Here is a 27,948-nt window from a genome sequence, read left to right on the forward strand (position 1 = left end):
TAGGCAAAACTTCTATGAGGTGTACGTTAAGAATCCAGGCAGTGAACTCATACTTACACTGGTGCACACTCACCCAGCTGATGGTGAACCAGCTGATGAGCCACTATGGAAATGTGAAATTCAAGCAGGTCAGTGGTTATGAAGCAATATTACCCACACTGTTACTAATATAAGAAATACTGTATGTCATATAATGTCAAATGTGAGAGGTTTTTTCCATCAAACTTAAAAGAGTCTGCAGCAGTTTGATTGACACTATGTTTCCAAAAGTATTCACTCGCTCATCCACATCCTTTCATTCATGTGTTAAAATCGCTTCCATGGCCTCAGGTGTATAAAATCAGCACTAAGACATGCAGACTCTTCTACAAACATGTGAAAGAATCACTCGTTCTCAGCAGTTCAGTGGTCCTGTGATAGGACGCCACCTGTGCAACAAGTGTCGAGTCACACATTTTGAAGCCAGTATGATAACCTTATCCCACCAATGCTGTGGACGTCCAGCTTTTCAGATCCAGTTAAGATCCAATCACTCAAAAAGATCCTCTGGAAAAGAGTAGAATTCTTAGAACAGAGTTTATTAAACAGTGTCATATGAACAGCAGAAATCAGTACAATAAACCAGGATGACAGAAAAAGTGAACAAGCAAAGCGAAGCAACCCCGGAGTGTAGAGCCTCAAAGCACAAACAGCACAGACACACAACAGACAGACAGGGAAGAAGCAGCAGAGCGGGGCATATCGACCCTCCTCTTATATGGGATCAGTGACCCCTCCGCCTGCCGTTGGGTACTCTTTCATCCTTTGTTCTTTCTTTTCATCTTCCACGTATGATGCATAACTTTCTGACCCTGCCCCATAACTTTTACATCCATCATTGAATTGGCTCACTTTGTCCGTTTGATGAGAAAACGGCAGTTAACAGTTAATCAATTTGACAATTTTGTCAGGTACGCATGCCAGACGTAAGCTGCTTTCTATGCCGAGTAAAGGTTTTTCTTGCCTTCTGGTGGCTGAGGTGAGAACCAGAATCCCAGCTTCACGCACAGGGGGCAGGTTTGTTTGCCGTATAGGCATCGAAAGGGCTGGACACAGCGTGAGGCGCTACAGATAAACGCAGAGAAAGTGTCCTATGCGCATACTTTAGCAGTGCCAAAGTAACCTTTGTTTGAACCAGTCACCGTTGGCCATAACACAGTCAAAGGTTACTTATTGATCCTAACTAGTACATTTTCAAACAGTATTGATCAGCATGTGTTTGTACAATAAACGGCACAAACTTCATTAATATTATTGAAGATAATCTTTGACCTAAATATGTGGGTCTTGTGATTTTGAACGAGTAGAAAAAAAATACTCCAGTATAAGTATATATTTAGTATATAGAAGTATATATGATTACATATGTGAGTATATGTCCAGTGTGTACAGGTACATATGTCATATATATCATAGAAAATCCACAACATTAGTGCTGTGGTGAAATTCCCTTGCTACAAAATATTATACATACAGTCAGCTGTTAGTGGTATTATAACAAAGAACGACAGCCAATCAGCCACAAAGTGACGGGCCACGTAAAATCACAGAGGTCTCCAACTTTCTGCAGAGTCAGTCGCTACAAACTTCACGTGGCCTTCAGATTAGCTCAACAACAGTGCATAGAGCGTTTCAGAGAATGGGTTCCCATGGCAACCAGCTGCTTGAACACTCGGCTTTATTCAGATGAAACTTTCATATTTAACTCTAATGTCAAGTATCCATATTTTGATTTTCCTTGAATTCCAGATGACCATCCAGAGTCTGGTCAAGCCGAAGGTAAGATATCACACGAAAGGAGCATTTAGACGAACCTTTTACTCAGATTATAAATGAATGATTTTCTTCTTCTTCTTTTTTAGTAGACCAGAGTTTAGTGGAATATTCTTTGGTGTATTAATTGTTTTAATTTGTGGCACTGAGTCTCTAATGTTTCAGTTTGCTAGCATAATGAAAGTTAAGAAGTTTGAACATTTGTTAAGAAATTAAAAATTTTCCTTGTTATTTTTAACAGCTGCAGGATCCTCAGTGGGAGCAGCTGCTGTCAGCTCTCAGTCGGCTGGTAGGTTCATCAATATTAACTGAGTTTTATATAATGCTGTCGGACACATGAACAATAACCGTATGACTGTTCCCAACACATGACCCTACGCTGTGTTCACTGCATCATTCCATGTTTGGCACTGATCACCACCTGCACTCATGTATATATCATGTATATATCTATCCACTTAGCACTTTTAATTCTTATTCTTATTTTTATATTTTTATGACAGTATGTTTGCACTGAAGCACCGCAGCAATTTCCTAATGTTGTAAACCTGCTCAACATTTGGCAATAAAACCCTTTCTGATTCTGATTCTGATTCTGATAATGAAACACAGAAAACTGATCAATACTAACTGTACTTATGTTCCCTAATGACTAAGATGTTGCTTTAAATTTTAGAGATGATTAAATTGAAACTGAAGCTTTGTCCTGTATGGCATGACCCTGACCTTTGACCTTGAAGTATTGCATACTAAGATGGTGTATTTGATCATCTTCACCCATGTGATTGGAGCAGAATTGGCTGAAATCTTTGGCTTCTATAAGCCTTCAAAACTTTATGGCATCATTGTGAACTGAAAAAATAAACAGTGTGTTGCACATCTCCTTCCATGCTGCTCACATGTCGTATTACTGGATATGGATTTTTGTTTTTTTACTTGATTATGGTTTGACCTTAACCTTTTGGTGTAAGTTTGATGCTTCTTTTCTCTGCTTGCATCTGAGTGTTATCCTCTTGTTTACTCTTAATATCCGACATTTTTATTGTCCTCTTGGATTATTTCAAACATTATAAAGATGCACAGCACACTGAGAATCCATAGCATAGAGCCCAAACATGACATCAATTTACCTGCTGATTGCAGCGAACAAACATTTCCACAGAGGGCGTTGGCATTTTTAATTAGCGATCCAATTATGCACAAATTTAGTACATCCAAACTCAGTTCATCAGTCTTTGTAGTGAAATAATGTCTTTAAACTCCAGTAGCGTCACCGTTTTCCTTTACGGCTTAAACAATATTATCACTCACCAGCTTTGATGAACGAGTGATATGTTGATCCAGGCCTCAACATCAAATCTGTCGGGAGTACTCACAGACGATCCAGTAACTTTTATTTGAGTTCGACGGTGATCCTTGAAATCCATATATCCAACATATCCATTAATGAAAGATTATTCCTTTGTCCACGGGCAGGTTTTTTACTTTTTATAGTGGCAATTCCTTTTGTTTGACAAACCAAACATCCCACAATTAAAAGTCCACAAGCCACTGCTGCACTGAGATACTATTTCGTACGCAGGCAAAAGAAGTCCACTGTCCAAACTTGAAAGTTGCATTTTTATGGTTTATTTTATCCAGTTTGGCAATAACAAGATCCATTTTTTGTTACTTCCTGCTGCTTCTCCTGCTCTAGTAAAAAACCATAGTCCCACCCCAGTGCATGCTGGTCCTATACCAGTCTCTTTATTTATAGAAACAAAATGGCCCTACAGCTCTTACTGACTAATTTAACAAACATCAAACAAACAAAACACTGAAACAAATATTAACCTACAAATAAACTTGTAAATAAACCCCAAAATATAAATAAACTAACAACAAACTTTAACAAATTTCCAAATAATAAAAAATAAGAACAAATAGCTCCAACAAAAGCTTTGGGGTCTGTTTTACTGTAGAGTATTACCCTAGAAATCAGTTTAAGCTGCTGTTGGGGAGACTCGCCTCCCTGTAACTGCCTTTGTCTGCGTGCCTGCCCTTCTGTCTCTAGCAATATAACTAACTGACGAGCCCAACAAATGAAATGATCACTAGTGCAGTCATTAAAAAGTAAAAATGTAGGAAAGCAGAGGAACTACAGTCTGTGTTTCCATTAGACATTTTTATTAGTTTGCTGTTATCATGGCAGATAATCAGAACAATTAATTTATTGAAGTAAATTTTCCTCAAAAACTTAGAGCAACCTTTTATTGATATTGTAAATGAATGATTTTCTTTCTTTTTTTTTAGTAGACCAGAGTTTAGTGGAATATTCTTTGGTGTAGTTGTTTAATTGTTTTAATTTGTGGCACTGAGTCTCTAATGTTTCAGTTTGCTAGCATAATGAAAGTTAAAAAGTTTGAACATTTGTTAAGAAATTAAAAACTTTCCTTGTTATTTTTAACAGCTGCAGGATCCTCAGTGGGAGCAGCTGCTGTCAGCTCTCAGTCGGCTGGTAGGTTCATCAATGTTACCTGTTCTGTGGTTTTATATAATGTGACACATAGAACGCTGATGAATCCTAGTGAACCGTCAATCACACCTTTTTCCCGCCACAATTTTACTTTTCGTTAGCTTACATACTTTGTTCTGTCTTCAAGTTTTCATTCTAAAGGAGGAGCTCTCAGTCTCTCAGCTCTCGGTGGCAGCGAGTCACTAAACTCAATCCTGCTTATATTTGTTTCTTTACAGAGATAAATATAATATTCATGTATTCAGCCCTCTGTGAATCACTTCCTTATCATGCTGGAGGGGTTTGTGAGTCCCAGGCTTTTTCCTGAACAGCTGATTCCCTCCAACAGAGTGATGATGGTTGTGTTGTCTTCTAACTTCATGAAGATTAACAATCTGAACAGCAGCCTGTTTGACAGGAAGTCCAGTATCCAGTTGCACGATGTGTTCCTGAAGACCAGAGTGACGAGTCTGCCAGTCAGCTTCACAAACAGCCTGCTGAGAGAGAGTTTGTTATATTTCAGATGTATGAAGAGAGAGTGCAGGGCAGTGAAGACGACATCATCTGTGGCTGTATTCAGCTAGACGACAGTTATTATTAAAGCTAACGCCTACTGGTAGATCAGCCCAGTAAATACTGTGTTTCTGTGTTTTCACTGATTCATCTGTTTCACTTTCAGATGAATCCCAAAGAAGTGGTAAAGTACAAGGTTAGATGTTTCACATGATTTCTGTATAAAAAGAACTGCACTTTGTGTTTGGCTGTGGTGGGTTCCCTTTGGTTGCTGACCTCATATTTGAAGTACTGCAAAATGCCAGAGAATGAATGAATAAGCTCTTGTTCAACAATGGCACCAACCAGCTTTTCCAAATCTACTGATGCTGTTGACTGGACTGTCAAAATGCATAAATCGAGTCAGTTCTACTTTTACCACCAGTTTTTAGCACCAGTTAACGAATGTTTTTAGATGTTAAAGAATTCAACAGAACTTGTGGTAAAATACCAAATATAGAACTGTACCACATAGTGCCATTTTCTGTATGAAGCTGCTGGCTCTGTGGACATGAGGAAGATCAGTTTGAGATATTCTCAGATATCTATTGTTTGCAGCACTGAACTGGTGTCCCTGACTTGACTGAAGACAGGTGGGATAGAGTTTTATCCTTAATGGGGACGATGTTCAGGAAACTGGAAGTGTCAGCAGGTGTTCTAAGGAGCTCGGAAAGAAAAGCATCTGGATGTCTTTCAGTTTCTTGAAGACGTTTCAGAAGCTTCTTCAGTTCTAAGAGCGACTGGTGGAGCGTCCCAGATTTTAAGCCCTATGGGAGTGTCCCCAAGAGGGTCGTGGACCCCCTATTGATCCTCTGCCTAATCACATGAGCAGTACTAGAAAAATTACCATTCCTGGTGCAACTCTGTAAGCCTTAGTCTTCTGCAAGAACAACACATTTCACAGCTGTCTGTGGCTGTTTTATCATGTCATCAATACTTGCATGCAATGTGGCAGCTGTTGGAGAGATGTGATATAAAACTCTACAGAAAGATCCACAGTAAACACTGGAGTGGAGTTTGAATCTGATGCTGAAGAAGATGAGGAGCAAGATGGTGCACTGAAGTGTTCACACTGTGTACACTTCTCTGTCTCGCTCACCTTCCTGTGAACTCATCAAAATCATGCAGAGCAACAAAATCTGCAACCTGGGGCAGTCCTTATTAAGGGTTACTTACTGTGGACCACATCTCAGAGTGTTCATATTTAATATCGCTGGTGCTGGGATTCTTATATTTACATAACACAATAATATCAGCTGGACAGGAAATGTTTGAAAGGCTGCCTGAATCATTAAGAAGGGTCTGATGTGATCAGCACCTGGATGTGAGCTGATTGTCAGCAACGTTTCCTTCACTTTGTCTGGAGTCAGTCTTGGCTGTTGGATCATAGAGAGTGATGGATTCAGGATTTGCTGATTGGGCATTTTGTGACAGAGAAAAGTTGTTTCATTTATTATGTATCATGTATTTATTTTATTACAAAACTTTACAAGTAAAGATAATCTCATTTTTATGTCCTTTCTCAGAGGAAAACACTGTGGACAAACATCTGTCTGCACAGATGCAGAAAGTAAGTAGAACCAAATGATTCTGTCCTCACACCACAGCTTCACTTAATTCAATACTTATACCTGTTATTAAAAAATGATCACGTGTGATGGTTTTGTTTACTTATCAGTTATCCTCTAAGAAGGTTATTATTAAATCACTTTGTTTGTTCCCAGGTGTTAACAGTCCAATCAGACAGAGAGCGGATTATGGAAATATTAGAACATCTGGAAAAGAAGGACCTTAAAAAGTTCAAGTGGCTTTTGGTGGAGCTCAAACCCATCCCAAAGAGCGAACTGGAGGATGCCAACATCTGTGACCTGGTGGATCTGATGTTCGGGGCCTACACCCAACATACTGTGGAGGTGACCAAGGAGGTTTTTAGGAAAATGAACAGGAATGATCTGGTGCAGAAGTTGTCAGACACGAGCTCGAGATCCAAAGGTGAGAAACTAAATGGTGTAATTTATTCCATTAATGTTTTACTGTCAAAACTTTATATATGCACTGTTCTTAAAAACACGCATTTATTTTAAAGTCAGTACATGACTGTAGTGTGAACTCAGAGTGACGAGACTTCAGTTTGAAACATGGAGGGTTTGTAATCTAGGAGCAGATTTGAGATTAAACTTTAAAATTCTACCACGAGTTTGAGTAAAATGATGAAAGGAAATCAGTGAATGATCAGTGTAACTGTTAAATGTACAGACTGAATGTCTGATGTTACAGTACTGCAAATACTTAATGATTTCAAAAGTAATATCTTTATATATATTCTTAATCAGTCACCATCTGGTGTGAGCGCACTTTACTTATAAAAATTGTTTTGTTTTTAAAGGAAGTACATACAGACGGGTAGTTTGTTAGAAGCTTCTTCCTGGTTCTCCTGGATTCTGTCCTCTTTATTCCGTCTCTTCCTGTGTTCTCAGACTGACATCAACGTGATGCTGAGATCAGGTCTGTGGGTCTGACCATCTGCTGCAGGACTCTTTATGTCTCTGACTCTCTGTTCGGGCTCGCTGTCCTGCTGCAGGATAGATGCGTCACTCTTAGTCCTGGCGATGGATCAGAATCTGTACTTTAACATTCGTGAGATTCTAAACCTCAAACTCCAGAGTTGCAGCTGTGAACCTGCACAGAGCCTCCATGATGTTTCCCTTTTACCTGCACACACCTGATCCAGACAGCGAGCAAAGCAACATCTGTGTGAATCTACACAGCATGGCTTTGATTTGGTGCTTGCTGCATGAACTGATCAACTCTGATAAATTATTATATTTTCACTGGTGACATGGGGCTAAAAATATGATCAGATTTATCCACATGTTTTCTTTATTAATGTGACAATGTTGGTATCTGTGGCTGTGTGGACGATGAGAGGAAATGTAAAAAGAAATGAATTTGTTTTAGTGGTTTTGTTTGTTTTTTGTTACTCATATGTAGAATGACTGCATCCTGAAGCACGGAGAGATGATTTTACAGTGAGTTCCTATATCTTCTGTCATAGCAGCACATTCAGTTTTTTCTAGCAGTACAGTGTGTGACAGACTTTACAGGTAGCCTGTTGTGCTTTTCTTCGTTCATATTCTTCATACTTCATATAAATATTGTTGGTTGATGCTCATATTGAACATGATCTTTTTCCCTCTTCTTGTGGTCGTTGCTCCGTCTGGTTTGGAGGAGAAAAGTTTCAGGACCAACTGGGTGAAGGTTTGACGTTACTGAGGATTACAACACGTCTGTTTGTCATATTTTAATCAATGAGAATTTTTTAATTGGATAAACATTTGAGAATTTGATACTGTCATGTATTTGTTTGTTTTGTTTTTTTTGCTTTTTTACTAATTATTTTCAAAATATTCTTTTATCTGATATAAAGAACTTTAAACCAATCACTGCCTTGTTTGTCAAAGCTGCTGTACAAATAGCTACAACAGTGATGTCTGTTTACTGTAAGACGGTCATTTTAAAATGTTTTCTTAATTTTAAAAACTAGAATAATCGCCTCTGAAGAGCTGTTCAGTCTTTATTGTCTCCGGGGGAAATTTGGCTTCCAGCATCTTTCACAAAAAGAGAAACAACAACAAACAAAGACACATAAGATTCTATTATGAACGATGCAGATGGATCGGTGCTGTGACTGCAGCGATCCAGAGGCTATATTGTCTATCGTAGTGAAGAGAGAGCTGAGCTTTACGGGCGATCGTGGCTCAAGTGTTTGCAGTTCGTCTTGTAATCGGAAGGTTGCCGGTTCGAGCCCCGGCTCTGACTGTCTCGGTCATTTTGTCCTTTGGGCAAGACACTTCACCCGTTGCCTACTGGTGGTGGTCAGAGGGCCCAGTGGTGCCAGTGTCCGGCAGCCTCGCCTCTGCCAGGGCAGCTGTGGCTACAATGTAGCTGCCATCACAAACAGAACCCCGAACAGCCCTGACCCGCTACAATATGCATTGAAACGACAATGTTTAAGAAGCACTTATTTAATCATTAACAAAGTTAAACACAGTGAAGGTGTTAGGTCATTGTAGAGTAAAAGTATATATTCATCTACGATGAAAATGCTCACATGAAGTACATGAAAACAATGCAGTGAGTTACATTTCACCCCCAAAATGGAGAAGTATCATATTTCATTTTCCACGTATTCCTGGTCAAAAGTAGATTCCTACATTACCAAGAATGCGGCTCAACCAGACAGATGGATGAATGATTTCATGTACATGATATTGAATATGTCAAAAACAAGATTAGAAAGAAAAATCAGCTTATATAGCGTACAGGACAGAACTGGAAGACTCTAAAAGTTGTTTGAAATCAGTGAATGAAGGTGTCACGATGAGCTGTGTGGCTGGAAGTGGAATAACATTAGTTTGTTTTTAGCCTGATCTTAGTTTTTGAGAAAAATTAGATCCACATATGAGGACATTCGCTTTAAATTTTGATAGAACAGTGGCAGTATAACATCCTCGTATGTGGATATCAGGCCCTTTTTTATCAGGCAAAATTTTGTATTTTGGCCTAGACGGCCCAAAATGGGATGTCCACATTTAACCTCCTAGGAGGGCAGGCCCTAGGAGGTTAAACCCTATTGGAGTATCCCCCACAAGAGGGGGATACTCCAATAGGGTTTAAATGTTGGACTCTCCAACATTTGACTCTAAAACTGAAAAAGCTTCTCGGATGAGAGTGAAATCTCTTCAAGCAACATCTGGACTTCTCTTCAAGTCCAGATGCTTTTCTTTCCAAGCTCCTTAGACTATAATGACTGAGAATCTTCACAGAAACAGGAGGGAGACACAGCTGGGGACAATGCAGGCATGACGAGGCACGGGGAAGCAACACAGAAAACCCTAATCAAAGACTACGAATATAACAAGAAGATCACAAATCATAATAACCAGAACTAACAGTTCATAACATAAAGCACTGGCTCCGTGACCCAGAGACATGACAGATTGATTGTAAAATATATTTTCAAACCACTCTAGTTGGAATCCTCTTTGGCCGTATTAGAAACTATAGAGCTGAATGTCTGAATCACATGAGCAATACCTGCGAGGCTGCCGTACAGGATATTGTTATGCCGAACAAGAGCAGAGCTCCCTAATAGATCTCCGGCAACATCCTTTTCCAAAGGGGTGGAGAGGCTCTCTGTGACCAGCGCCTCAATGAGGGAGATGTTGGACTCGGTACCGTTGATAAAAATGTGGACCAGTGCAGTGGTGCAGAGAGGAGGTCTGCCTTTATCACAGACTCTCACTACCAGCCGATGTAGCCCACTGTGCTTGCCGGTCACTTCCTGTGCCAGTGTGATCTGCCCATTGTAGGGAGATATTTGAAACAGACCATGTGGATTTCCACCTACACTGAAATAGTCCAGCTCAGCATTGAGCCCAGTGTCAGAGTCCTCAGCCTTCACTGCCTCCACATACGTGCCTGCTGGGGTGAAATATGATAGGTATGTGTAGGAGGAGTTGTCTGGTTTGGTGACATATGGAGCGTTATCATTCTCATCTAAGACACTGATGACCACACTCACGTAGGAGGATCGAGGTGGGTCACCTCCATCCACGGCCTTTAGGCGGAACGTGTAGAAACGTTCCTTCTCACGGTCAAAGGAGATTCTAGACAAGATGATTCCTGTGCCATTTTGGATGAAAAAAATGCCATTTTCCGGTTCCACAAACAGTCTTAGGTGGGAATTTTCATCCTTATCAGCATCTGAGACAGCAACTGCACCAACACGACTGGGTGGAGGCATGTTCTCTGCGGCAGTAAAGCTGTAGCCTTTGAGTATAAACACAGGGTCATTGTCATTTTGATCTTGAACATTTACAATTATTGTGGCAGTGCCGGTTTTACTAGGAACACCCATGTCTGCTGCTGCCACACAGAACACATAACGGTCCCTCTCTTCCCGATCCAGCACGGTTCTCACACGAACCTCCCCGGTGTTGGCATCAACTTCAAAGAGCCTTTTGACAAAACGATCAATGATGCTATAGACAAGCTGTCCATTTATGCCAGAATCTGGATCTGTTGCCACAAGATCCAGTAATTTTTGTCCTCTGTAGTTGTTTTCTGGAAAGTCCACCTCAATCGTTGCAGGGGAAAAGTTCGGTGCATTATCATTTACGTCTGTAACTTGGACATTGAGGGAGAGAGTGCTGGACAGAGCTGGGCTTCCAGAATCCGCTGCAATAATTTCAATACTGTAATTTTTAACGCTCTCATAATCCAGCAGGGTCGTTGTCTGCAGGAAGTATTTGCCCTTCTGATCACTCGCGGGCTGGAGCTGAAATGGAACATCACTATCAACTGCGCACGTTACCACAGCATTTTCCCCTTCATCCCAGTCTGACACCTGGACCAGTGCCACTGGTGTACCAACAGGCAGGTCCTCAGAAATCTTAGTCACACCATCCTGGTATTTTACTAAGCCTATACCTTGGATGTTAAGGGTCGGTGCATTGTCATTTTGATCTGTGACATTTATGGTCACCAGAACTTTGGAACTCTTCATCCTGGAACTGGGGTCACGATCTCTGGCCACCACAAACAACTTGAGGATGCTTTCTTCCTCTCGATCCACAAGGCCTTTCACATAGATGATGCCTGTCACACTGTCAATGCGCAGAAGCCTTTGAACAGTCTCTGATACTTGATGAAGGCTGTAGTCCATCTCTCCAATGGCAATGTCTGCATGACTGGCTCTGACCTACAAGGGAGAAAAACATGGGCACTTCATTCAGCCTAACATTGTCCAAGACAAGAACAAAAACCACAAAATTTGCAGGAACCCAGTTTGGAGTTGCATGGCTAGAAGAGAAAAATAACCTACTTAATATTTCTGGAGGTACAAGCAGTCAGCAAAATATTTCACTGGATGTTAGAAGGCCTTTCTGTCTACACAGCTACTTTTATTCTTTTTAATTGCATTCAGTCCGTGCAATTCAAAGAGTGAGTGTTGACTGACAGCATTTGTGCAACGATCATCTGGGATTTACAGTAATGTTTTTTTTTTAATGTCATTTAACCTTTAAAACTGGGATGGAGCTCAGGAGAGTTTGCAAAGAAGTCCCTAAAAACACTCCAAAATTAGCACTAAATTACTTGTAATTGTTAAAATAATACAAGTACTAAAATAATAGGAAATAAAAGAATAATAAAATTATAATAAAAAAAATATCTGCCAGTGGGATACAATTATGTACGCCTTGTTTTTTCTTTTAAGCAAAACAACCAAACTTAAGTTATTTGGGTCATGGACATACTGTAGAAATCATTTGACATCATTTATTGATGAATTATTAGCACCAATGTTTTTAAATGAAGTTATTTGTGGACGTGGCACTGCTGCAAGGAACATTTGACACTTGGTAGCTGGATTCAGAGAACATATGGTGCATATGTGATTCAGTCCCTTGATCAAACAGATTGTTTTATTAGTTTATATAAAATGATAATTCTAAATGATCCTGTGTTTGGACTGACCTGCAGCACAGACTGTCCCAGCGGGCTGTTTTCTAAGAGTTCGGCCTCGTAGTGACTTCTGTCAAACTCTGGAGCATTGTCCTGCTGGTGACTCACAGTGACTGACCTGCTCGACCTCAGCAGCTTCCCACGATCTACTCTGATGTTCAGGTGAGTGGGTGAAGAGCTGCAAGACACCAGGATGGTGGCTAGAAACAGCAGAACTTTGCACCTAAGCACCGTCATGTCTCTGCCAGACAGCACTGAAAGAGACAGGAAACAGGTTAAGACTCGTGTTCTGTATTCAGTTCACACAGTGCCAATTAAGACTGTTGCTGTTGCTGGGACAGCATTCTCAAACTCGCAGCCCGGGAGCCACTTGCGGCCCACCCTCACCTCTACTTGTGGCCCGTATATTGACGTTAAGAAATATAATGCAATTTACTTTTTGTTAGTGCATTACGTTTGTTGTTATGTGCACTGTTGAAATAAGTTCTTTTAAAAGTAAAGAATGATTTTATAAAAAGGCAATATGAGCAGAGGAAATAGTTTTGACTAGCAATTAGAAACTAATGTGTACACTTATGTCTGCATTTTTATTTTGTTAAATAAGAACAAAATCAGAGCAGAAGTGCTGCCAGATGCCTGGCCAGAAAGAGAGGAGTAATGTGTTGTTTGTAGTTCAATGAAAGGCTTCAGTTAGTTAAGAGCGAGAAAGAAATGTTCACATTTGCATTTTTGTCTTTTTATACAATAATTTTAATTTTTAAAAAAGAATCAAAACACTACGTTTTCATAAATATTTGTGGGTATTTTCTTGTTCTTTGTTTTTGTACTTTGAAAGTCCAAACTTTAGTTGGTCCTGATTTGTGCTACACAAGCACATGTAATGTACAAACAGGTCTTTCAGTGCCCCCTACTGCCAAATATTCGTAAAAGCAGAGTGAGACAAAGGCTCGCACGAACTTGTTTGGTGTCTACAAACCGTTAACAGAGAGGCAGTATATGAGGCTGAGGCACAAAGAACACTTCTGGAAGAGGGTTTTGGAAAAAGGGAGTCACAAAAGAGACCATTTCGTTATTTATATGTTACGAGATCCGTTGACTACGGAGTGGTGCGAACATTCACGCCGAGAATCGTAGTTTTTCTTTTCCGCACAAAGATGCAACAACTTCCACACTCACACATCAGGGCAAACAGACAGTAACAGTCCAACAAGTGAAGTTCACCATGAAACAATCAGATGTCCCTAAACGTCAAAACCTTAAAATTATATATTAGGCTATTATTATTATTATTATTATTATTATTATTATTATTATTATTATAAACGGACTATGCGAATAGCATCTGTTCACAGCCATTTAGTGACAAAATGAGTTCATTAAAAGAAAAACTGCAGGCGCATTCAATTCCTTCACTGCAGTATCTGTGTGTTGCTTATTCTGGTTTAGAATTTGGCGCCGTTGTTAGCGGTTTTCAATATTTAGCAGGCTGTGTATTTCTATCATACACTGCAACATGGGCTGTGAAATGCTCTTTTTTTCTGGGAATCTCTAAAGTGCTGCAAGAACCACCGACAGGCCTACTGCATCTATGAGAAGCACCGTTGACTTTCTGCTCTGCTGAATGTTGCAATTAAACTCACCCGTTTCTGATCAGTCCCTTTAAACTCGGAGCTTTGAGATCATGGACAAGTTTACAAGCTCGCTCAGAGCTGAAGCCAAAGAAGTCTGGGGTTCACTGCTCTGAAGGAGGGGCAACCTGGGCTTTTTTTTTATGCCTCCTTTCTTTTGCTGACGTCAGCAAGGAGTATTAGGGCCATATTAAGAAAAAATGCATTGAAATGTGGAATTATCCTTGTTGTTTCACGAAAAACTGCCACTCCGTCGTACCCTGTACAAAATGCCTTATTTAGACGAGTTAGTGAAACAAATTCACAAGACGTTTTATGCACAAGGATGTAACCATCGATAACCTTGCACCTGTCCATTATTAGACATTTGATTTTGTGTAAATCCACTCTTCTGAGTTTGTGTGTGTTTGCGTCTGATCTTTTCAACGTTTGAATATGTTTGTGTGCTAAACAGGAATAATTTCCTTCCTTGTACTAAAACGAATTCTGATGTATGCTTTCACTCAGTCGGCGGTTGTCTTGAAACAACAACGGTAATCTCCACTATTTCAACTTAATCTTGAAATTTTCGACATTAAATGATCACTGATAAATATATTTTTAATGTGGTCCTAATACTCCCTCGTAAATATGATTACATGTGGTTGTGAGACAAACAAAAGTGCTCTTTTGCAAAATTAAGTTGAAAGTATCATTGTACTGAGGTCTGGAAAGTGCAGTTCAATCAAAAAATAATCAAGCAGATTGAGCCTCTTTAATAGACTGATTCACTCTTTGTAGTGTCCAAATACTAAAAAATCATTTGGAACAAAGGAAATAACTTGGCTCATTTTGTGAGCCACATTTCTAATGTAGACGTGTACAGAGTGTAAGCATTAAAAGACCATAAATGATACAGCAACATTCATGTAAAACAAATGTAAAGGTTGGAGGAAGTGGAAAGAAAGGCTCTTGGCTCTTTCAAAGGAAGAGTACCCAGCCACTGGTACAGATATGTGGACGACACCTGGGTCAAAATCAAGACACAGGAAGTGGAATCCTTCACTGCGCACATTAACGCTGTGGATAAGAACATCGGGTTCACCAGGGAAGACACAAAGGACAACTATTTGCCTTTCCTGGACTGCGCTGTGCACATTGAAGAGAACGGCAACCTCAACATTGAAGTTTACCAGAAGCCCACACACACGGACCAGTACCTCCTCTTTGACTCCCATCACCCTCTGGAACACAAACTTGGAGTAATTAGGACCCTACACCACCGGGCAGAACATGTTCCCTCTAAGCCTGAAGGAAAAAGAAGGAACACACACATGTAAAGGAAGCACTCAAAACGTGCGGCTATCCTAAATGGGCGTTCTTAAAGTCAGCAAAGAGGCACAGAAAAGAAGACCAGACACCAGCGAGGGAGGATAAGAAGGACAGACGCAACAACATTGTCATCCCCTATGCAGCCGGTGTATCAGAAAAACTCAGGAGAGTTTTCTCCAAGCATGACATCCCAGTGTATTTCAGACCCAGCAACACACTCAGACAGAAACTGGTTCACCCGAAAGACAAAACGCCAAAACACAGACTTAACAATGTGGTGTATGCTGTACAGTGCAGCGAGGAATGCTCAGACCTCTACATCAGAGAGACCAAACAGCCACTTCACAAGCGCATGGCACAACATAGAAGAGCCACCTCCACAGGACAAGACTCAGCGGTCCATCTGCATCTTAAGGATAAAGGACACTCTTTCGAGGATGCCAATGTTCACATTTTGGACAGAGAGGACAGATGGTTTGAAAGAGGAGTGAAAGAAGCATCTATGTCCACTGTGAGCGACCATCTTTGAACAGAGGCGGGGTTTACGACACCAACTCTCTGCCATCTATAACCCAGTTTTGAGATCCTTCCCAGACGCCTTAACGCCCACTCACATCCTGGGCCATCTGACCTCAGGAATTCGCATGATAAGGTGGGGCCAGGTTTCACAATGAACTCACCCGAAACTCTGGCTGATTGGGACCCACACCCAGTTTCACACCTTGGCTCAGGCGATTAGAGGATCATCAGGGGTCCTTTTGTCCCTCTGTGGGGGGAAACTCCCACTAGGTTTATATCTGGGACTCTCCACCATTTGACCCCAGAACTGAAGAAGCTTCTCGGATGAGAGGTGAAACGTCTTCAAGCAACTTAAAGAAGTCCAGACGCTTTTCTTTGCAAGCTCCTTTGACTATCTGGGATAATAAATTTCATATTGCATGCATATATGTCTACCAATTAAATCTGGCCTGAGGTCTGCCATGTTTTAAATTCAGTTATTTCTCTCAGAAATTTGAGATCAAAATTACGACTGTGTTACCTTTATACTGTCACTAGTTAGTGCAAAAAGCTCAATGGGACATAGAAACCTTTAAATTAAATTCCATCACCTGATATATATTCTCAAATAATATCAAAGCTTTGAAAGCTGTTTACGGTCAGAATTTTTTGAAAACTGTAATTGTAAATAAATTCAAACAATTGAGCTTCTCTCTCTGTGTTAAACATAAATATAAACAGCGGCTTGGACAAGGCATAGAAGCCAAACAGGTTCTCCAAAACCTGTGTTTGAAGTCTGGGTCTGCTGCTCTAAAAAATTAATATACATAAAGCAAAATGTGTCAAATTAACCAACATGTTAGCTGTAGGGACTGCTGCTGCAGCACCGTCAACAGCAGTACCAGCATAGTAACAAGACCTCACACTCACAGTAGGCGGCTGTTAATAGCACCATCCATGGAGAAGTGCAACTGATAAGAAACCAACAACAACTTCACTAGCCTAATTTTAAAAAATGGTTTCAATATCAGTGATCAAAACAAAATTAAATATATACATACTATATATATGTGCATAATATTATATCTTATTTCATTTGTTTGTTTCACTCAGAAAAGCAAAGAACATGTAATCAGTTATGAGGAAACGCATTTCAAAGATGCACAGGTCTCAGTAAAAGAGATATGTGAACAAATGAAGACTGAAGCCGTCGTACTCGACCAGAACAGGGTGCAAACCAGAAAAGAGGCTGATATTGATGGAAATGCGCTGCCTACAGAGATGGAGAGCCTTCCCGAATTCCCCAAAGCAATGATAACTTCATTGTATCCACAGAACGGAGTTCCAAGCTCGAGTGAATAAATAACTACTTGATATCTTCAGTGGCACAGGAGACGAGTGGACATCATATTTCTTGCAATGATGCAATAAATGACTTTGCCTCTAGAAAAACTAGAAAACAGGTTCAAAGAAGAGGGAGGAGAAAAGTAGAGTTATGTTTGATTCCTAAACCGTGTTTGATATCTTGTTTTGGGAAGCTCAGGTAGATATTATTGGCTCATCATTCAAACCCTTTTTACTGCAGACAGGCACAGTGCAATACTCATTACACTAGAATTTAAAATCTGACATTTTACTTGATGCCAGAGGAGAGTCCTGAGGGTCGTTTTACATTTAAAAAATGCAAATTTAAAAATATGTACAGTTTGAATATAGATACAGTCACCTATATAACAAATTCAAATCAGCTGCAACAAAAGGCTAATACACACATTAATGAATCAGTAATTAAGGCCAGTGACATCATGTAAATGATCCTGATTTCATTTTAGGTACTTTAGGTGAAGTCTGATGCTCAAAGCTTTGCAGATTAATTACAAAGTAAGTTGATTGAGGAGGATCGTGACTTTAAAGTGTTTAAATATTTGTTTAGCCAGTTGGAAAAAAGTAGACAACATTGTTTAAACTCGGATGCAGACATCGTACACTGCGTTTATGTCACTATATTTATTTATTCATTTCAAAGGTCAATTTATAAAATTTAATTATTCACTAAAACGAATTCTTCGAGTTTAATTCTGGTTTATTTTTAAGGACAATAAATGTTTGCATTATGTTTTACTTTATAGAAGATAATGAAATCTGAAAATAAATTTATGACAGTTTGAGTCATGGATAAAAACATGGCTGATGACATCGTCAGTTCATCTTTAAGTGATACAATTTACATTTTTAATATAAAAAAATTTAAATATCCAAAGTGTTTCATGTAAAATGGATCAATTAAAGGAGAGTCACTGAGGAGCAAAGGCACCACATAGCAGAACAATTTTCCACAAAGAAAAGACATCTCCACCTTTTTAATGTAAACATGTTATGTTCAGGTAGATCGTGTACATTTGGTCTAAAAATGTGTTTTTTTTTCCCAACACATTTACTTCTTTGAAAGGTCTTCAACGAGAAATTTCTCATTTGCCAAAAGGCTTTCATAGAAGATGTCTTTGCAGGCTGCACTGGCTTTCAGGGGACCACTGTAGAGCTCCCTCATCCTGTCCTGAGAGGTAGGCAGAGCTCTAATTTTGTCATATTGTTCTTGGTCGATAACTTCCTTGTATTGGAGCTCATCCAAAATGGGTGCGATGTTGCTCACTCTCTGGATCAGCTGGACTCTGTGTTTGTCCACAAAATGCTTTCCTGGAGAAAAAAGGAAAGAAATGACAATAAAAGTTTACGGTTGTTTATCATGTGAAAATTTTATTAGCTTTATTCTCAGCTTTCATAACAAAATGCTTTAAAAAAAAATCACACTTATTTCATAATTAAAATTAATTAAATGTTAAAAATAGAACATAAATGATGTCTGTAGGAGCCATATGAGTTGTTCCTTTTTGACTAAGTGGGTTGGTTTAAATGGACTCACTGTATTGGTGCACAGGCGTGTGGGGCGTGTTTCATGGGTGTGGTAGATGATAAATGTGGTTGCACTCACCTGTTTACAGCACCTGATGTTGATGAGCAGAAAGGTAAGGTGAGCATGAGGCAAAACTTTCTGTTGACCGCAGCTTGAATGATTTTGATGTATTTTAACTGGAACTTGATGGTTTATGTATATTTATGCACTAATTGATGCCATAGGCCAAGTTGTAGTTTGGTATAGTAGTTAGTGCAGTTCTTTGTGAGTAGCAGTTATTTGTTTGTGCAGTCTGTGCATTTGTTTAATAGTTAATCCCACGTGCTGATTTGTATATTGGACAGCTGCATGTGGAATAAAAGAAGCAAATGGTACAGAAGTGTATTTTATGCTTTTATTGTTGCGCATCATCTGTATCCTCATGTTTAGCCTGCCGCGGCCATAGTTGGAAGAGCCACAACAAATTGTCAACAGAAAAGTTTATAGGTTTTATTGGATTGTTTATATATAGATGAGTTTTATTGGGGAGAGTCTTATGGTTTGCTGTTGCCTTTGTCCACGCAGCTTTTAGATTAAGCCTTTGGCTACACAATACAGATTTCTTTCAGGAGTCTTATTCCCCTGTTAGGTTTCAGCAGTACAGCTGCACAAGGCGTTGTACTGATTTGCTTTCTAGTTATTGTGCATCAGGCGGCTGAAGCCATTGGCTTGGGAGTACCGCCGCAGTTTGTGTTTAAGACAGTTTGTCTTCCTCACAGCTGACGGTATGGAGGTACATAAATACCCACCGCTAGTATGTACAGAAGACTAGGTTGAGTTAGTTAGGTTTAATAGGCAGATAGAGGGGGATATTGCTCCTGTTAATTGTGTGTGTCCAAGGTTGATTGAAGGGAATGTCATCAAGTTGATGTGTTGGGATGAGGCTGTGTGGCATAGGTGCAGTTCAGCGTTTGGATTTTGTAATGTTTTGAAGAAAAATGGAGACACACCAATTAATACAATGTGGTGATGTGGATGGAAAGAAAAGACAGCCGAAATCGACTGCTAAGGCTTTGGAGAATCAGATTGAAAGGCTGCAAACAGAACGTCATACTAAGATTAATAAAATTAAAAAGGTCGTAAAAATTATTAAAGAGTTAAAGCAATCTGAGGATAATGTTTCCACTGTTCAGGCTCAGTTAGAGAATTTGTCTGTGTTGCTTAATGAGGCAACTCGTCTGCATGAAACCTTGCTTCCTTTGCTTCCTCAAGAAGAGCAAGAGAAACAAACTGCTTGGTTTATAAGTGTGAAAGCACATAATACTGAGTTTGTGGAAGAGATAAAGAAATGGCTTCGTGATGCAAAGGGAAACCCTCAGAGTAAAAATCAGGTGTCTGAGCTTGATTTGCCACATTTAAATCCACCTGGTGTTGAGTCTTCTGATGTATTACCTGCTGGAAATGGTTCTGGTGCTTCTAGGCACACCGGGAATGTTGGTAAAGGTGCTGCGATAGATGATGTTAATCCAAGTGATAGCGTCTCTAATGTTTTTTTGTTTTTTTGTTTTTTAAATGACATCAGAAACAGCAGTATGCGACATTACGTGATGGCAGAGCTTCAGTTCATCCTTTGTCATTTTTTTTTTTTTTTTTTTTTTTTTTTTTTTAATAAATAGGACAGGGGGAATGAATGAGAGAAAGAGGGGGAGAGAAAGAAAGAAAACCAAAGGGGAGAAGAGACGGTGAGAAGGGGGGGAAGAGAGAGAAAAAAAAAAGAACTCCTGGGTCACCTGTATGGAGAAAAAAAAAAAACAAACAAACAAACAAACAGAGGAGACAGCAAACAACAAAGAGCAACATAATAATAGAGAAAACAAAGCACCATCACAATAAACTAGCTAGTCATAGATATCAATATTTACTAAATAATAAACGATATTGTGCAGCACGCAAGATAGACAGCGCACAGTGTGCTTTGAGGCAGCAGCCAAGAAAGCTTTAGTCCGCGTCTGTGAATACCCATGTGTGCATACCTGTGTGGATCAGCATGCTTGCATTCCAAGGGTTTCTCCATGTAATGATCTGCTAGGGAGTGTGGGGGGGCCACAGCCCCGTCCTCCAGGGTGTGAAGCGGGTATGGAGGAGATCAAAACTCCAGACATCCAGAGGCCCCCAGAACACAAGAGACCATGGAATACCAACAGAGGGGCAGCCGCGCCACTGTTCCAGTAAGAGCTGAGGAGAGTCCCAGATGAGAGCTCGCCCAGCAGCCGCGGAGCAGAAGTCAGGGGGAGTTGCAGTGACGCGCCCGTGAGCTCCGCCGGCCCCCAGCTGTGCCTGAGTGACCGAGCCCCAGGCCGAGAGGCCGGGGGCACCCCACCTCCAAAGGGGCCCGAGCGAGCCCCAGGCCCCAGGCCCCGACAAGCGGCCGCCAAGGAGTGAGCCGGTGTGTACCCGGACGCCCACCCCCAGACACAAAGAACCACCAACACACCGACACCTGAGGGAGTCCGCCACCGGCAGGGGAAGTGGTGGTGGGTGGAGATAGGCCTCCAAACCTTGGAGGGCCTGAGGTGTCCCCAGAGAGGTGGCGTCTGATACCCAACCTGACATATAGACACAGACATACAGGCACACACAGACACAAACATCCATTCCCACCCTCATACTCTCATGTGCACTCACTCCACACTCAACCAACGTGGAGACAGACATAAAGAGACGCTGTACACACAATCACACTCCCCAAGCGTACTCTACAAACCGGGTCTAGGTACCCTTGCCCCTGGAGGGGGGAATTGCACCCAGACCCAGGTGGTGTTACCCTTTTCCCTGCGGTGGGGAGAGGCAGACCACCCCGACTCCGCAGCAGCAGGGAGGCCCCACACCCCAGACCGCAGTCGGACGGCCAACTCCTCCTACTAGCCCTCCCGCTCCAGCAGGCCGCAGAGAATGGGGGTGGGAGAAGACTCCAAACCTCCCTCCACCCGCTCATTGTAGTGTTGATGCATATGTGTTCTAAGGTGCAATTAAAACCCAGGAGGGCATGGAGCTACCTGCCAAGGAGCAGCAGGTAAGCGCATAGTCCCTCCTGCTAGCCCTCAATGACTAAGTGTATTTAAAATTGAGAGGTGGGCAACGACGTCAGGTGTGAGGTGTACACCCTGATGGTAATTTGGACTCCGTGATTGTGCCCACCCCCAAGATCCCATATGTATGTGTAATGAGAGTGTGAATAATGTGAATGTCTAAGTTGTGGGATAAAATTGAGGCAGAGGCAGCCAGAAGGGGACGGGGGGGGCGGGTAGCCTCCTCTGCACCCTGGTGACATACCCCCACTCCAAGGCCCTGCATGTGTGGGTGGTTGTGGAGGAGCGGGAAGAGGGAGGCAGCTGGAGATGGGGAGGGAAGGAAGGGAGGGGCAGGTAACCCCTCCCTGGGGCCAGCTCCCCCGCTGACCCCAGTAGGCACTCCCACCCTCCGCGACCCGCCAGGGAAGGGGGGCCCAGGCCCATCAGACCGGGGCCCAGTGCAGTAGCGCCCTCCGGCTCCACAGAGCCCTGGACAGTCCACCCAACCCCACCACAGAGAAAACTGCACCCACCCCACCATCCACACATCTTCCAGACTACATAAGACGGTAAACGCCCAGGCTGAGATCTTCCTCCACCTCTCCTGTATCTCCCCCTCCTGCAGAGAGTTCCTGAAGAGAAGAAAGCTCCTGCAAGATGTGACCATCCCCCCCACCAGTTGAAGAGCCCCCCAGGCGGCTCGACGCACCGGCGGCACCCTGCTCCAGGGCCGGGCCCCCATGCACCCACCCGCCCACAACCCCGGCAACACACCAACCAGGACCCAAGACCCCGAGGCCCAGCCCGGGCCCCAGCCCAGAGACGGAGCGCCCCCAGAACCTCACGCCCATCCCGGACCCACCCAGGGGCAGCCAGGTTGCCAGGTCAGTAAACCACGTCCGTCAGCACAGACCCTCCCCTAGCCCCGCTGCACGCAGCCGCGAGGAAACAGTCACCTGAGAGCCAACAGAGCCCCCAACCGGACGTGACCGCTACCCCGGTTGAGCCCCCCAAGGAAGATGCCTCCGGGGAACCCCCCGACGCCCTAAGCCTGTCCCTACCCCCTCACCAATCACAACAGTGAAGGCGGGACCAAACTATGACCCCCCCACCCCCACTAGGTGATGGAGCTGATAAAAGGGGCCCAGAGCAATTGATCTAATGTGGTGGCAGAGGCTGTGTCAAGACTAATGTAATCTAATAGATAATTTCTATATTGGTTAGAATTAAGATTATTTTTATTTTTCCAGTTCATGAGGACTGTTTTCTTGGCTATGCATAGGGCAGTGAAGATCATATGGGCTATATTCTTTTCTGAAGTGACATTATCTAAGCTGCCCAGTAAACACACTAAGGGGGAAGTTGGAATGTTACATTTCAGACACTTTGATAAGTCTTCACATATCTCGCGCCAAAACTTTTGCACTGGTGGACAGAACCAAAGAGCGTGGATGTAATTGTCTGGTGTATTGCCTTGACAGTGTGAGCAGTTGTTGGAAGATGTAAAGCCCATCTTGAACATCCGATGACCTGTATAGTGCACTCTATGAAGTATTTTGTATTGTATTAATTGCAGACTGGGATTTTTAATTAATTTAAAAGTTTTTAAGCAAATCTGAGACCAGAAGTTTTGGTCTAGGTTGACTGATAAATCTGCTTCCCACTTTGCAGTAGGGAGGGATATTGATTCATCTAATTTAGAAAGTGTTCTGTATATTTTAGATAATAATTTGGGGGATTTAAGAGTAAGAAAATGTGCCGCACTTAGTGGTGTTTGTAATTCAACTTGACTGAGGTTAAATTTCTTTTTTACTATGGATTTAATTTGTTGATATTCTAAAAACCTTGTCTTGTTGATCCCATATTGTTCAACTAGTCTGTCAAATGGAATAAATTCTGTTCCCTCTAATATATGTTCTAAGTATTTAATTCCTTTACAACTCCATTCTGGGAAATTAATCATATTATTGTTTTGTAATATGTCAGGGTTATTCCAGATAGGTGTACGTTTGCATGGGATTAATGAAGACTCCGTTATTTTTAGAAACTCCCACCATGCTGTTAGAGAAAAGCTGATGTTGATACTTTTAAAGCATTCATGTCTTTTGATGTTTGAGCTAATAAATGGTAGGTCTGAAATCTCTAGATCCTTGCATAGTGCCTGTTCAACATCTAGCCAGGGCTCAACTAAGAAGGTATGTTTTAACCATTCTGAGATGAACTGAAGCCTGTTGGCTAAGAAGTATTGGTGAAAATTAGGCAGATCTAATCCTCCTCTATCCTTGGTTCTTTGTAGCGTTTTTAAGCTGATACGCGGGGGTTTATCTTTCCAAAGGAATTTGGAAATATATGAATCCAGAGATCTGAACCAATCTTGTGATGGTTTGTTAGGGATCATCAAAAATAAGTAATTTATTTTTGGCAAGATCATCATTTTTATAGTGGCGACCCTTCCCATGAGTGATATGGGTAAAGATTTCCATCTAGTCAGATCGCCTTCTACTTTCTTTAGAAGTGGGATATGGTTTAGTTTAGTTAAGTCTGAAAGCTTAGGAGAGACATTAATACCTAAATATTTAATATTTCTGGATTGCAGTGGGGCAGAGGAAGAATTATGGAAGGAGCAGTTAATGGGGAGAACTGTAGGTTTTGGCCAGTTAATTGAATAATCTGAAACTCTTGAAAACCAGTTTATTAAAGTAATTACCTCAGAGAGGTTGGTTTGTGTGTTTTGCAGAAAAAGCAACACATCATCTGCATAGAGACTGATTTTATGTTCTATGTTCTTACATTTTATGCCCTTAATTGTTGTAGCCTGTCTAAATGCTGCTGCTAGAGGTTCGATAAAAATTGCAAAAAGTGAGGGGGAGAGTGGGCATCCCTGTCTGGTGCCCCTCAGGAGACAGAAGCTGGAGGATGTCTGGTCATTTGTTCTGATACGAGCCGTTGGGGAATTGTATAATATTCTTATCCAGTTTATGAAAGAGTTTCCAAAACCAAATTTGTGTAAAGTTGCGAATAAAAATTTCCAGTTAACTCTGTCAAATGCTTTTTCTGCATCTAGAGATAATATTATGGCTTCGATGTTTTTATCGTATGAGTAGTCTATTAAATTAAGTAATCTACGAGTGTTTGTTGAGGAGTGCCGACCTTTTATGAAACCAGTTTGGTCAGGATGAATTAAGAGGGGGGTCATTTTCTCTAATCTCTTTGAGAGAGCTTTGCAGATTATTTTAAGGTCTACATTTAAAAGAGAAATTGGACGATAGCTTGAGGGAAATAAAGGGTCTTTGCCTGGTTTTAGCAGGAGACTAATGTTGGCAGAATTCATATTTGGTGGTAGTCTGCCCTTTTCCTCGATTTCCTGCAACATGCTGTGGAATACTGGTGCCAAAATTGTCCAGAATTCTTTGTAGAATTCTGCAGGGAAGCCGTCTGGACCTGGAGCCTTATTATTGGGCATACTTATCAGGGCTTCCTGGAGTTCACTTGGCGTCAGTGGCGAATCCAATTCCATTGCTTGACTGTCTAGTAATTTTGGAAGAGTTACGTTGTCAAGAAACAGATCAATTTCATTTTTAGATGGGTTTATTTGTGGTGAGTATAAAGTTTCATAGAAATCCCTAAAAATGTTGTTTATTCTTCCAGGATCATATATTGTGTTCCCCGATAAATCTTTAGCAGCACATATAGTTGTTTTTTCTTTATTTATTTTTAGCTGGTTAGCTAGAAATCGACCTGATTTGTTACTGTGTTCAAAATTCTGCAAGCGAAGTCTTTGTATAAGGAATTGTGTTTTTTTATTAATAGTTTCATTTAATTCTAGTTTTGTTTTGCATATTTTGTTCAATGTTTCCTGATCTTGGTGGGACGCGTAGGCTTCTTCTAGTGATTTGATGTTTTTTTCTAATTCCTGAATATTTTTGTTTTCTTCTTTCTTTTTGTGTGATGAGAAAGAAATTATTTTACCTCTCATCACAGCTTTCCCTGCTTCCCATAGAACAGAAGCAGATATTCCGGGAGTGTCATTAAAGTCTAAATATGAAGTCCATTCCTTTTTAAAGTATTTAATAAAGTCTTCATCTTTAAGTAGTGATATATTAAATCTCCAGTTTTTACTTGGCGTAGTATTATTCTTGTGCATTAGTGTTAAAGATACAGGAGCATGATTGCTGACAGCTATAGGATGAGTCTCAGTGTCTGAAATGTCGTTCAGCAGTGAGCTGCTGACCAAAAAATAATCCAGACGAGAGTAAGAGTGATGAACATGCGAGAAAAAAGTATATTCCTTACTGGTGGGGTGAAGAGAGCGCCATGCATCGCAAAGACCAAAGTCGTTCATATACTGTTTGATTATATTTGTGGACTGCCAATTACGCTGAGTTCCTGTTGTGTTGAGCCTATCCATTTCTTCATTTAGTCCAAGGTTGAGGTCACCGCCAAGAATGAGTGTGCAATCAAGGTGTTCAGAGAGTGCACTAAAAAAACCGTGGAAGAATGAGGGTTCATCAACATTTGGACCATATATACTAACAATACATAGTTTTTTGTTCAATATTGATAGTTTAATAATTAGAAATCTACCCTCTGGATCTATAACTGTATCGAGTACTGTAAAATTAACATTTTTATGTATTAAGATTGCTACTCCCCGTTGTCTAGAATTATAACCGGCTGCAAACACGTTAGGAAACTCAGGTGTTTTAAGTTCATTTAAACCTGTGACAGGTTTGAGTTTCTTGTAATAAAACAACATCTGCCTGTAGTTTTTTAAGCTGGTTAAATATTTTTAACCTCTTTCCTCTGGTGCCAGCTCCATTTACATTCCATGTGACAAACCTCAGCATGCCCTTAATTGTGCGTGTATGTCTAATGATGTATGCTGGGTGTTTCGTTTAGACAGGTGGAGAGAATATGGAAACATCCCTTGTTTGTAAATAGAAAGAGAAAAAGAAGTGTGGTGAGAGGCTCCATAAGTCTGACTATGTGTGTGAATATTCACTAATATGAACAAGCGTGGCTTGCTTATGTGTCCTGCAAGTCTGTGCGTGCTGTGAGGCTGTTGTGAATGTGCTGCCGTTGAGCTGATGTGTTTGCGTGATCGTGTTGTGAAAATATGGAGAAATAGAGGGTGTTGTTTGTAGGTGAGTGGGGAAGTAGGTGACCACAGCAGTGAAAGACAAGAGAAAGAAAGAAACCACATGAACTGTGAGCAACAACAACAAAAAAGAAACGAAACGGAAACATTCCAATTAAAGCAATGACGGAGGGTGACGGTGTTATATCTGCTATGACATCATATTGATATTACTAGCTTAAACTCATGTTAAAGGAGAAAGTGTGAATGAATAAGAAAAGAGTGTAGCGGGTTCTTATCTGGAGTGCAGTCAGTATAACCACGGTGTGGTGCCGAGGTCGCGGTAAAGCTGTCCGTCCACGTAGAGCCGGTCCACGGCGATGACAGCACGGGAGCCTTTCTGGATGAAGCTACGTCGAACTGGGAACAGGACCTTGCGTCGTTCCAGGATCTCTTTGGGGAACTGGTCGTTCACGCTGAAGTCCGTTCCTTTCAGCTCTCTGCCGCGACTCTTCACCTGTTCCTTCTGTTTGAATTGACTGAATTTGGCCACAATAGGCCGTGGTCTCCCGGTCCGCGACCGCGCGCCCCCCAAGCGATGTACTCTATCGAAGTCGATGTTCTTTACGGTGTCCTCCGGCAGCTTCAGGTGGATTTTAATGAAGTTTTTCACCGTTGTCTCTGCGTCCTCTCCGGCAGTTTCTGGAATACCAGAAAACACAAGATTATCTCTCATGCTACGGGCTTGTAGATCGATAACGGACTCTTTTATTTTTTTATTTTCAATGTTTAGCTGGGTCACGTTATCGGTGAGAGATTTAACCGACTCCCGTAGCGTGGCATTTTCAGCGGCAAGCGTTTCCACCTGCCGCTGGCTGAATTCCAGGGATTCTCTCAGAGATTTAAATTCCCGGTGTAAAATCTCCACCAGGGACAGCCTCGCATCGAAACTGGACAATCGCTTGTCGATTGACTCCAGGATTTCTGCGATGTCTTTGCCGGCAGGCGATGTTGTACCGGGGGAGTCTGCCTGGCGACTTCTCTTCGATGACGGCGTCTCGATTTTGGCCGGGGAAGGTGCACTCTGG

The 27,948-nt window shown here is 41.4% G+C and overlaps 1 protein-coding gene across 1 annotated transcript in view; it reads right to left on the reverse strand.

Moving 5' to 3' along the window:
* Positions 1-8,933: 8,933 nt before the first annotated feature.
* The window catches only part of LOC309717980 (protocadherin-1-like), a gene marked incomplete at its 5' end in the record, with an annotated part of 37,111 nt that continues 18,096 nt past the window's right edge, over positions 8,934-27,948 (reverse strand). The window contains 3 exons of the mRNA XM_082552921.1: positions 8,934-11,621; positions 12,398-12,639; positions 18,337-18,516. Of these exons, the coding sequence (XP_082409047.1) occupies positions 9,888-11,621; positions 12,398-12,639; positions 18,337-18,516 (2,156 nt within the window). The 3' untranslated portion in view covers positions 8,934-9,887. The remainder of the gene's footprint in view (positions 11,622-12,397; positions 12,640-18,336; positions 18,517-27,948) is intronic.

The sequence above is a fragment of the Aulonocara stuartgranti genome, assembly GCF_965226115.1.
Source record: "Aulonocara stuartgranti genome assembly, chromosome: 11".
Lineage (NCBI taxonomy): Eukaryota > Metazoa > Chordata > Actinopteri > Cichliformes > Cichlidae > Aulonocara > Aulonocara stuartgranti.